Source organism: Cygnus atratus, chromosome 7 (genome assembly GCF_013377495.2).
Source record: "Cygnus atratus isolate AKBS03 ecotype Queensland, Australia chromosome 7, CAtr_DNAZoo_HiC_assembly, whole genome shotgun sequence".
Lineage (NCBI taxonomy): Eukaryota > Metazoa > Chordata > Aves > Anseriformes > Anatidae > Cygnus > Cygnus atratus.
Window position 1 is genome coordinate 25,425,876 of NC_066368.1, and position 12,301 is coordinate 25,438,176.

Sequence of the window (12,301 nt, forward strand, 5' to 3'; positions counted from 1 at the left end):
GCAGTGCCTGAGGGACCAGGGGACAGGTTTGTACTCAGCTGAACTCAAGCATGCAGGAAGGAAAACCAGGGATTTCAGAAAAAGGTTGGGATTTCCCACAAAAGCCGCCTGGCAGCACTTGCACGAGGTCGCCTCACCTGCAGTCCCTTAGAGAAAACCCTGCCTGTGACCCAGCGGTGTGCAGCAGCGAAACGGTCGCCTTTCTCAACTGACTGCAAGTTTCAACACATTTCAACACAACAGCTAGCAGTGCCAATTTAAGGGAAACACAGGGTTCAAGCTTGTTCTCCCTTTAGGCAGAAAACAGCATTTCTATTAAAAAGCATAAGGTGGCAAAAAGCAATAGAACAGCAGAACTATCACAGCAGAACTATCAAAGACTTCCACCTGCCAGACAGCTCCAACTACTGCAGGCTTCTTTTTCCTTCACCCAATCGCTTCTTGATCTTAACTCAAAAAAGCCTCAAAACATGAAAGAACTGTTCAACAGCTAAAACAGTGTTATTGCTGCACACAGGGACTTAATTTGTGGAGGCACCAAAATATGGTTAACCAACTTATGCTACACAAGATGGAAACCCAGTGTTAATGCTACACAATAAGCCCTACTGTACAGCGTTCATAAATATATCTATATACTATACACAGAACTTTGGTTTGTTTGCTTGTTTTGTTTGTTTTTATAAACGCTAAAATAAATACTAGGTGTAATTTTGGTCTCAAACACCAACGCAACATCTTTTTGGTTTCTGATAGCTCTTTTTGCCACTTTCATCAGTGGTCGCTGAAAAATGAATCCTACATCTGGATGGAAAAAGCTCTGTACACCAGACCAGCAGCTTGCAAGCCACATGCTGCAGCCTCCCTAAGCTCTGCAAATTTGCCCTAAGACAGTCCCCAAGAAGTAGCCTCAAAAAGCAAAATGATTGCCAGGAAGCTGAAATTCAGCAAGTATGGGTTCGTACTTCCACTGGAAAAACTAAGTAGGAGAAGAGAGGTTGAGTCAAGCAGCAAATGACTAAAAGCCGCTATATTTGTTAGGACTAAATCACATGAACATGAACTGCATAAATCAGAAATCTTATGCGAAGTACTGATTCGTCACAGACCAATCTCTGTGTAAGTGTATCGGCTGTTGGTGGCGTGATTGACAGGAACGGCTCTTCTGCTGCCATCAAAGCGGGTTTGACACGAGAATCACAAAATCCTACAGCTTCTGTGGGAACAACCCTGAGCACAGAGGGGAGGTTATCTCCGGAATGTTGTCTGGGCTCACCAGGGAGCAAATTGTTCTTGTTCTCAGTAGTGCTTTGGTGTATTTCTAACAGGTTTTCCCACCATACTTAATAGGGAAAACAATTTCTCAGACCCTTACCTGAACCATCAGGAATGGACCTCACAAAGGTCGGAAGCATTTTCACTGTGGCCGTGGGGTTAAAGTCTCGGGAGAGGCCGTTCTTCATCTCCCTCCTGAAGCGAGCCATAATGTCGATCAGCGTTTCGTCGGAGAGCCGCATGGCGTAAAGGTATTTATCAATCTGGGGAGAAGGACAAACACAACCACAGGGTGAAAGGCTATCCCAAGGTGCCCAAGCAGAGCTATACCACCCTTTAATTACAAGAATAATGTATAGTCCCTGCTTGGCCCTGGGGCTCTGCCCAAGCCAGCAACCCAGCTGAGCGTTTTGTGCCTTGTCTTTTGATACAAAATCAAGGAAAATGTACAAGTGTTATGACTTACGTGGCCCATAAGTCCATCCTGCTGCCTTCCCAAGGCAAGGCCCGCTCCCCCATCACTCTGCCTTCTCCTTTCCCCAAAAAAACCTCACCCACAGCCTCACACCTTATCTCCAGCCCTCCTCCCACTTCTCATCTCTCCCGGCTATCTGCGAGCTGAGAAACTGAAGCTAAAAACGTCTCTTTTTGCACCTGGTCCGAGCGGGGGGCATCGCTGCAATCCCCAGAGGTGCCTCGTATTTAAACCTTTCATCACGAAGGACTCGCCAGAGCAGTTCCAGCACTGTGCTCCCAGCTGAGCCATGATTTCTGTGTACCAGGCCATTTTCCCTGTCCTGCTGCAAAGCAATCACAGGCAGAGACTCAGGAGAGACAGAACGGCACTGTGGGCAGGTTGTGTCTGTCTCCTCCACACACAACATCAAATTAAAAGGTGTTGAATTCTCCCTCGTGGTTTCCCAGGAAGGAACTTTATCTCCCTAGTAAAAGGAGACGGTTCCAGTTTTACAGTAATAATACTTTCCATAACATTACACCCGTCTTTATCTTCAGGAAGAGTGAGAGATGCTTTGATGGCTTGGAAATACAACTTGGCCTTGCGGGGTTCTTGCTAAATGCACGTCCCACCCCTTTCATGTCAGCTGCCAGTCTACTCTTGCCTTGTCTCATTATCTGCCTTGGAAATTTGGTTCTGCACACAGTTCAGACCGAAGCCACACCTTTGGGATCACTTCTGCTTGCAGCTTAGTGGGATCAAGAAAACAAAACCCTGCCCATGCCCTCCATCCTCAGCAAAACTGGAAAAGCCACCTTGTTTTAATGGCCTCGTGGGCCATTCCTGTGCCGAGGCTGTCCTACTCTGGAAGCCTGGAGAGCACTCACCTCTCCCCTGACACCGCACCCGAACACGGCCGATGCCGCAATAAAACACCCCTCATAAAACCTATGCATGCAAATGTTCCATACACCTGGGACTTTGAGACGGGAAGCGATGAATAATGCCGTAGGTGAGCGGAACGCGGACAATCGAGATGCAATTAGACCCTAAAGCTCCCCATAAAAGCAGCTCCCCGGGAAGCAGTGCCGCACGTAGCCGAGGTGCGCAGCGCAGATAGCCTATCTGCCCGCGGCAGGCGCCCTCGCGCCGTGACCAAGCACTTCCACAGCCGGGGAGGAAGGCGGGCATGGACGGCACCGCGGGGCGCAGCTCCCTGGCCTCATCGTGACCCGCAGCGACGAGGAGACCCAGGCTAACCCTGCGGGGTACCCTGCGGGGTTTGGTGCCATTGCTCGCAGAGGGAGAGCAAGAGAGAGGTCAAGTGCAAGTTGAAGGGGATGGGATGGAGCAGCAGTAAGGCAGGGCAGCGTGCATGTGCCCCGCGAACCGGTGAGGTGATCGGTGCAAGAGCACAGCTAAAGGGCAGGAGAGCTGGGACAGCATCCCGGGGTCCTGGCCGTGTCCCGTGCCACCCAGCTGGGCCGAGAGCCCCGGCACAGCCCCAGCACACGACCGGCTGCTGGAGGAGCCGAAGCCCGGACAGGGCAGAGCCTCTCCGCAGCCCCAGTGGGCGCGGGGATGGGAGCAGGGCTGGCGGCAGGCAGGAAGGTCGCTCGGCTCCGCAGCAAGCCCTGCCGGAGCTTTTTTTAGCCGCGACTGTTTAGCAGTGATGTCAGAGCCTGAGGTTATTCCCTTTTAAAGCGGGGGGGGGGACTGGGACTGTTAAGGCTGTCGGCAGCCCACGCTGCCACTCAGAGGCCTGCTTACACAAATCCCCCAGGGAAAGCTACGCTAACGCACCGTTCACAGGCAAACCGTGCAGTGAGAGCACCCCCCTACAACGCCCTACACCCTACATCCTCCCAAAGCCAGGGCTGAAGTGCTCACCCCACCAAAAGCCCTGGTATGAGCACAGATTTGGGGGTTTGTGTGCTCGGGACCAGACGTGCCCACGCTCCCCTCCTCTGCAGCAAGGGGAAATAGGAGGGAGGGCTCTTTTTCCTCCTGTGAAAATACAGCAAGAGCCATCAGCATGCTTACACACGGGTAAGGGACCCTCCTGCATGCAGGGAGCACCGCCAAGCATCACGCTGAGGCCATCTTCAACGCTGACACTCCCTGGGCAGGGAGGACTGGAGATGAGCACTAAACCTTGGCTTGAAACAAAACCTGCGTGTTACAGTGTGAAACAAACCCCAAAATAAAGCCCACATGTTATTTTCGCCCAGGCAGGAAAAGGGCAGCCATTAGGGCGTACAGCCGCAAGGGAAAAGCCAGATCTCAGAGGAACAGCAGCCCCCAGGGGAAAGCCAGCAGGGAATGGCCACAGATACCTGGGCTGGGGGAGATGGAGGCTGGATGGCAGGAGGGAGGATTAATTACACCCCGCTCTGCTCATCAGAAAGCCAATCTCGGCCTTATCCAAAGGGAAGTGGCAGGGACAGAGGCACCTGGCCGGACCCAAAGCCCTGCTGAGCTCCAGAGGCCACAGCCCCAGGGAAGTCGGGTGCCAGCCCTCCCCTGGGGCTGGAGGAAAGCAGGAGCAATTTTGGGCAGGCAGCTGCGTGGGCAAGGAGCAGAAAAGGCTCCTTTATTTAGCTGCCACCTCAGAAGGGCATCGTCCCAGCGTGCTGCTGCGGGAGCGCTCCAAGTGCTCAATCAGTTTTTCCTTTTCCATTTTTTTTTTAAACAGACAAAATTTGCAAACCAGTTTTTAAAAATAGGATTTCATAATCCAAACCACACGCATGTAAGTTTTCTTGGTCACATAAGAAAGACTCTTTGTATGCGGGGAAAAGAACCTTTTGGAATTCCAAAATCGCAGAAGCCTCCACGGGAAGCTGGGAATACTTCTGAGTGCATAGCGAAACACTCCTGGCCCTTCCTCAGACACGTGGCTAATTCCTGGGACACTGACAACAGGCGGTGGTATCCAAGAGCAGGGCACTCCCATCACAACCCCAGAAATCGTTAGCACCTACTCTCCTGACAGCTTTGCACGAACACCCTTCACTGTGTGAACACTTTTGTGCAGAGCTGGTCGTGCTCCGCACACCTTTCAGCATCAGGAATATTCACTGGGAGCCAAAGCGTGTTGAAACAAGTAGTTTAGGCACCCTGAAACCACTTGTGCTTGCTTATGATTTATCAGATTGGTTCCTAAAAAGCCTCTGTAGTGGCAGATCACGTTTCAGGGTCTTTTAATACCAATTATTTCATTTCACACCTCACTCCATCACATTCTTTTCAAGGTTAATGATTAAAGCGTCACTGCTGATTGCAGGACTCTTTGTTTCTTCCTTCTCTCATCAGGCAGCACGACAAAAAGGTTTTGTTCCCCTGGCAGGCAGACAGAAAGCAGGCAACACCTAGAGGCTCCCTTCTCCAGTGCCAGCCACTGCAGGTCCAAACCTGCTGGAGCCAACAGGCACTCGCTCAGCGCGCACTTTTATAGCAGCTCTCCTGCACCTGGGCCAGCAGCACAGACACCAGGGAAGTCCTGTGGTGCTTGCACCCCCGAGGACACAAATCAGCTTGTAGAGAAAGCGGGGCCAAGGCTCGGGCTGTGTGAGGTCCTCTGTCACAGCAAGGGTGCTGAGCAACCACCGCTGTGGTCCCTGGAGCTGTCAGGGAAGAGGTGTTCTCAAAACCACCTGGGTAATTTGGAGTAAAACCATATGAATATTTATAACGTACCTGGCATCATGCATTGCCAGCTTGGCTTCTGCACAGTGGGGTCGCGTGAGAGTGCACGGACACGGGGCTTCATGCAGCCTTCAACCCTACGCGTCCACCCTGCCCCTTCCTCCTGCTCGCCCATCTTGTAAAATGTCCCAGAAACTGCCAAGTGGGGGAAAAATTCATCTCAAATCTAAGAGAGTGCCTAAAATCCAGCCGGACCAACGTGGAGGCAGCAAACACTATTAAGAGCAAGGGTATCCCAGGGGCCTGAAACCCACCGGCCCCACTGCTCCCCGGGGCAGGGTCCCACTGCAGGAAGGCAGCGCTGAGCATTAGTGGTGTGGGAACAGGGTCATGAGGGAATTTGGGCTTTCAGCCTCAGCACAGCAGAGACCCCTGTAACAAATCCACTCCCAAATTCACCTTGTGGGCACTTGTAACCCTTTCTCATCCCTCCCATGGCCCGCAGAGGCATCCTCAAGGTGACCTGCACCATGGAGGCTGAGCACGTCACCGCCCAAGGAGCGAGGCAGAGCCCCGTGGGACCAACGCCTTGACCTGCGGCCCCCGGCCGGCTGTGAGCACGTAGCAGCAGAAAGCGAGCGCTGCTCTTCCGGCAGCAGAGAGGAGAGGGAGGGACCTGCACCGGAGCCCCGCACGCACGTACTCCAGCGAGCTGAGACAGAGCAAAATCCCACAAGCAGCATGCTGAGATGGAGCCCAAAGGGCCTTGGCGGGTGGCAGGGAGCGGGGTCAGGGCTGCTGACACTCCTGCAGGACAGCCAAGTGAGGGGGCTCGGCATCCGCTCCAAGAGGATACAGACAGGAAAAGCCTCCTGACATCCTCCAACACCACCAGTCTGCTTTTCTTTAATTGGATTTTATTTCGCACTCCTAATGAAACCAGACTGCTCTATCAGAAGGCTTTGCAGCGCCCTGGCCAAACAGCTTCTCGTGCCGCCAGACAATAGTGGCTTCATGGTGCCAAGGCAGCCCGCAATAAATAACCCCTGGGAACACCACCGAGTTTCCCCCGTGCCTGCAGGCCCCCCCGAGCCTTCCCCTCGCAGCCTTCCTGCTGCTCCTCAGGCAGCGTGCAACCTTACGCTTATCTTGGCTTTCTAAATATAACAGGCACAGCGAGACGGAGAAGGCCTTACCCAGGCACACAAGCCTGGTGCGGGCACAGCGCGTCCAAATCCCCTAGGAACAGGAAAATAAGGGGCTGGGGGAAAGGCCGAGCCACTGCGTGGGGACAGAAGAGGCAGAAATCTGCCTGCAGCTCCTCGCGAGAGCTGCTGGGCGGAAAAGCAGAAGACCAGAACCACCGAAGGAGACGGGGAAGGCAGGGGGTGCTGCTTCGGGTTTTATCTGACAGAGGAAGGGGTGCAGGCGGGCTCTGCAGCAGCTGGAGTGAGTGCTGAGGGGCAGGACATGTCTCCCCCCGGAGCCTGGTGCTGTCTGTGGGGTAAGAAGTACACCACGGCCCTGCTGGGGTGTCCTCCAAGTATTCCAGGGATGTTTCCTTCGGTGGGTGCTCGCCGCGCACCGAGGCGGTCACGTAGCACCGCCAGAGGAGGTGGCTGAGGGGAAGCCTCCGCTTCGTGACGTCAGCCCGGCTCCACCGCGGGGCTCGGTGACATTTGCAATTATTTTCCCAATTTGCATCCCCAGCCCTGGGCTCTCAGCTCCCTACAGCCCCCTTGTAGGCTCAGCCAGGACCCAACTGCCATGTTTTTATTTACCCTGTGCACCGCACCCACTCCTCTGGTCGTGCTGAAGCCAGGGCCGTACCGCTGGGGCAGCAGCAGTCACCTAGGGCTAAAGGCAAACTGAAAACACCCACAGAAAAACTTCTTTCTGCTCATCGCTCCCTACAAATTCAGAAGCGGCGGCAATACGGAACCCAAAAGCCAGCTGCAGGCCGTCGCGTTATCCCCGCCACCCCCACGCAGGAGTGACGGATCCCAGGGGCGGGAAGGGACATCCATCCTCATCATCATCCTCCTCCTCCCCGCCGCCATCCCCATCGCCAGACCCCGCAGCTGCCATCACACCACGCATCGCCCGCAGCCCCTCGCCCCGCATCCCCCTGGGGGGCTGCAGACAGGATTTATTCCCACTTCTCTCCCTGCGGGGTCGCTATGGGGACACAAAGCAACACCAGCAGCAAAAGTCATGATTTTTTTAAAAAATGGAATAAATAAGGCTATTTGGCCCGGGGCGGGGGGTCAGCCCGTTCGGCGGGGGGTCTCGATCTACCTTTTTGACCTGATCCTCCTTCAGCTCCGTGAAGTAGTAGGCCAGGAGCTGGGCGGCGATCATCCTGCCGGCTGCACGGGCGGCTCCGCGCACGCAGCGATGCGGCGCCCGGGGATGGCCGCGCCGCCAGCCCAGCGCCTCCCCTTCCTCCCCTCCCTCCTCCTCCTCCTCGTCGTCGTCCTCCTCCGGCTCCGCCCGCAGCCCCGGCCCGGCACGAAGCCCCCGCTGTGCTGGCCCCGGCAGCGAGGAAGAGGAGGAGGAGGAGGAAGGAGGAGGGCAATCCACCGCCCTACCCAGCGGGGCTTTTTACAGCGATCCCACAGACACTGAGGGCTGTAGGAGGCTCATTGCTGCTCGCTAAGCTCTAGTAGGGAAAGGGAAAAGCAAAATAGATCTTTTTTTTAAATGCTGAGCTAAAGCTCTTTTCAGAAGCAGCCCCTGCACCCAGAAACCTTTGAGAAAACAGCGGAGCTGACCCAGAGATCGTCCTCTGCCCCGCGTGTGGGATCATGGCCAGGGCGCCCCAAGCATCCCCTCACCACAAACCATGGGACCAGAGCAAGCAGGGCACAGCCTCAGCCCCTTGGGGTTGCTGGGAGACCCCCAGGTGGTCCCCTAAAGAAGGAGAATCTCTTGGACTGCTGTGCATTGAGGGATGCCACCCCCTATCTCCTCCATCAGTGAAATCCCTGCTTCAAGGACGCTGATGGCCGGGACGTGCCGCTGCCGGGTGCGTTCCCCAAGGAGGCGTCCACCGCTGCAAAGCCTCTGAGGGCCTGTGCAGCGATGTGATGCCCCCTCTGCAAGCCAAAGGATGGACATGAGCAGACGCCGAGGCGACACGTGTCAGCGGCCCGCAGGGCTCTCCCCCACGCCCTGTCCTTCCACGGGGACAGGAACGCACACCCATGCAAACGGCAGTGATGCTGGAGGCTTGATTTGCATGGAAATTGTCTGCCAAAGTCCAAGTGATTCAAAACCTGTTCCTTGAGTTTCCGGCTTCCTTTTCAATGCTGCTTTAATTCAATGGTTGCACTGGCAAAACTCACGAGCTTCTTTGGCAGACATGTCCTCCTTCATGCTGCCCTAGTCAGCGCAGGCCGGCCGGACAGGATTTCCCTCTCCACCCCACCATGTCGGCTTTAGCCCTTTCTCAGTGAGATTTTCATCAAGCGATGGTCCTCTGGCTCATTTGCTTGCCAAGCTAATGAGCAAACCTGCCTGTGCTCCTGGCGCAGGCCTTGCACACCCGAAGGCACCTTGGGGCTGCCCTGCTGCTGGCATCACCCTGCGACCAGGCGCAAAGCTCGGGGATGGCACAGAAACATGGAGCTGGGCAGCGTCTTCCCAAGCACGTCCTGCAACATCACCCTAGCACAGGCTGACAGAGCTCCCACTCAGGTGCAATTCACCTTTCAGCCACTCTCCTCCTCATCTGCTGGTTAGAAATTATCTTTAATTCCCGGCCCAGGCTTGCTCCTGTTTTCAATCCATCTGTCATCTGCTAAACCTCACCTTTCAGCTGAAACTGCTCCCCTAACTCCCTGCTGCTCACTTGCTATAAATACCCGGGAAGGTAACCATACACCTCCTGGCTTTTCCTTCATTAAGTACGACAGAGCTAGCTCTTTTTTCAGCTCCTTTCCCAGAAGACGACCAAGCTGGATTAGCAGCCTTTTTCACATGTGCCCCAGCCTGAATCCGTCTCTACCAAATGTGGCAGCTAAAGTCAGGGAAATTGTTCAAGAAAGGGCCAAAACAGCTGTGCTGACATGCACAGTTCTCCAACTGGAAATACACCAACCCCCTGCCCATTCGGGAGCACAAAACCTGGGGCTGCTGAGGTTAACTGGGCCATGAAGATTGCCCCGTACCATCAGCCCTGCTCCCAGGGGACAGCACACCTTTCATATCCCCTGCCAAAAATCACCCTGCTTACAGCCCGGCTTGGCCGGCAGCATGCTGGCTGTCAGATGTCCACGCCAAAAAGCTGCCCTGCAGCAGCCCAGGTTGAAATTTGCCAACAAGAAGTAATTTTGTGCACGTGTGCGTTTACATCTGCCTTTTGCTCCTATCCGAGGGCAGCCTGGCACTGCTCGGTTTCTGAAGGCTTTACGTTCGTGGTGCTGCCTCTACACAAGGTGTACAAGCTGTCCTCATATCCCCGCCAGCTCCAACACCACCTAAATGCATGAAACATCGCTGCAGGAGTGTCTGCCCACTCAGTTAACACACTTCAACGAGCTCAAGTTCTTTTCAGCTAATCTTTGACCAAGTGAAGGCAATTCAAACCGTGCCCTCTCAGCTCTCGAGGAATTTGAATCAGCCAGCTAAAACTGAGAGGTACAAAATATCCAAACTGGCTGGGAATAACGAAGGTCTTAAGAGCAATCAAGGGAAGGACAAATTTATTTTTCTTCACCTACCAAGTGAATTCTTCACCTACCTAGAAGTGAATTGAGATCACAAATTTCACAAATCATTACAGTGGCTTTTCTCTCCACTGACCATTTGTATTACATATTTCAAAACTCACCAAGAACACCTAGCTCAGGTTTCCTTTAAGCTATAAAAAGCAATAAAAAAGTTCAAAACAATTACTCTAAAGCCTTCCAAGTTCTGTGCAATGAAAATGAGACCCATACACAATATAAACCCCCAAATAAACTAGAGAATAAAGCATACGCTTAAGCAGGAGGTGGTTCATGTGACAAGAGTCAACAGCAATTAATGGAGACGGCACCATGGTTTAATGAGTATTGCAAACAACGTGGTTTGTCTTCAGCTGTTGAGCGTGGCATTCAGGAAGAAATTAACTCTACACCCTAAACGACATTAGAAAAAAAGTAACAGCCCATCTGAAGCAAAACAAGTGCGCTGTTTGAACATCTAGTATCTTTAACCTGCACCTTGTGAGGGAGGATAGGTGAGCGTGTGGGCAGCTTGTGTGCTGTAACCAGCACTGGGATGCAGGAGCAGGGTAGCTAAATACCCCCAAGGACACCCAGCCCCCTTGCAAGCCCTCTTTGCACCGCCAGGCATGCTGGTGTTACTTCTGGGGGGCCAGGAGGAGCTGCGCAGAGGCTGCCTGATGCAACCACGCAGCTCCCTGCCTCTGCATGCCGGAGAAAGCCGCCTCCTGCGAGGCTCTTGTCTTGTACCTCCTTACCATCCAGCCCTGGGTTTTTCCTTCTGCTTTACTGGAAAAGATCAATTCAGCAGCCAATTAATTACCAGCACCTAATGTACGCTGCCAGGCATCCAGCAGGCTAATTTTGAAGTCTACCGTGCCTCAAGACAAATCACTGGAGGCTGAAGGTGACACCTGATGACTTGCAGCTATTTTGATGGTGCTCTAATCTTATTGCCCAGGTTTAGCTGTACCAACTGAAGTCATTCAGAATATCAACTCTCCTGGGTGTTCCCCCCATCCCCCCTTGCATGTTTCTTCATTAAGCGTTTACTGTTCTATATTAGTCTGTGTTCAGATGTGACTCCTAGAGAGTTTTTAATCACGTCCATCGCGTAGCTTTGATGTACACAGCTGCTAAATCATTCCTACTTTCGTAAGGAAAAATTCAAGTGGTAGTTGCGGGTTTTTTTTTGGTTGCTGTTGTTTGCTTAAGTGTCTGAAAAATCATCAATCCACATTTATCCACGTTGCATTTTCCCTTCACGATACTTAAAGCAAAGTGAAAGAGAGCAGCATCTCTAAGAAACAGTAATTTCCCAGCTCATAGCAGCACGTCCAACTAACAAGAGGACTTTTTAATCTCCTTTGAAGCTCCCGTTCCTCAGTAGGAGACTATGTGCTAGCATGAAAGGAAGCACTGAGCATTTGTGCTGAACTCGGTGCAGAAGCTACTAAGAAAATCTGAAAGCAGCACAGGTATCGATTTGCTAATGCATTTAACCTCATTCAGCTGAATTGCTTATGCAATTTCACCTTGCCAGGAGGCATGGCAAGCAGGCACTACCACACAGCCGGCCGGGGGCCGGGATGTTTTATCTCATTTTTCCCCTATTAAGAAATACGATTAGCTAGGAGCACCTTGAGGAGATCTCATTCCACGCATGGGAAAGGCCACGCCACACATGGATGGAGCAGCAGGCACTCAGAAGGTGGTTTTGATGCTCCTGGTACAGCATATGAGAGCATGTTTCCTAAGGACGAGTGCTTCCCCTGGTTAACAAAGGGCCAGAACAGGCTCGGCACGTCTCACCGAACCAGACACCCCAGCCAAGAAAGCACTGCGGGTTTCACCTGCGCCCAAACACCAGTGAGGCCCTCAGGCAGGGACCTGGTGGGACTGCCAGGGCTCTGGCAGGAGAGGCCAGAGAAGACAACCACCTCTGGCCCCGAAAGTAGGATCTCTCTCCTGGCCTTCTGGTGACACAGGCTGAGGACTGCCAGTGCTAACAACTGCCTAACAGTTTGTTTTACTTTTTAATGTATATTATACGTCACCAAAAAATAATTTAAGTTCTACTATTTTAATTTAAAAGCTAGCGTTTTCCATGCCTAGTAGTGTGTCTGGGCTGTCAGGAAGCATCACTGCGATACACACCCCGCTATCACTGCCTGCAGCAGCCGCTGGTGGGGAAAACGCACACAGGGGAAAA

At 53.1% G+C, this 12,301-nt stretch overlaps 1 protein-coding gene across 1 annotated transcript in view; it reads right to left on the reverse strand.

Moving 5' to 3' along the window:
- Positions 1-7,864, reverse strand: part of LOC118246683 (hexokinase-1) — a 35,917-nt gene extending 28,053 nt beyond the window's left edge. Inside the window, exons 1-2 of the mRNA XM_035544016.2 lie at positions 7,679-7,864; positions 1,376-1,538 (exon numbers count right to left, since the gene is read on the reverse strand). Coding sequence (XP_035399909.1) covers positions 1,376-1,538; positions 7,679-7,741 — 226 coding nt within the window. The 5' untranslated portion in view covers positions 7,742-7,864. The remainder of the gene's footprint in view (positions 1-1,375; positions 1,539-7,678) is intronic.
- Between the last annotated feature and the right edge of the window lie 4,437 nt (positions 7,865-12,301).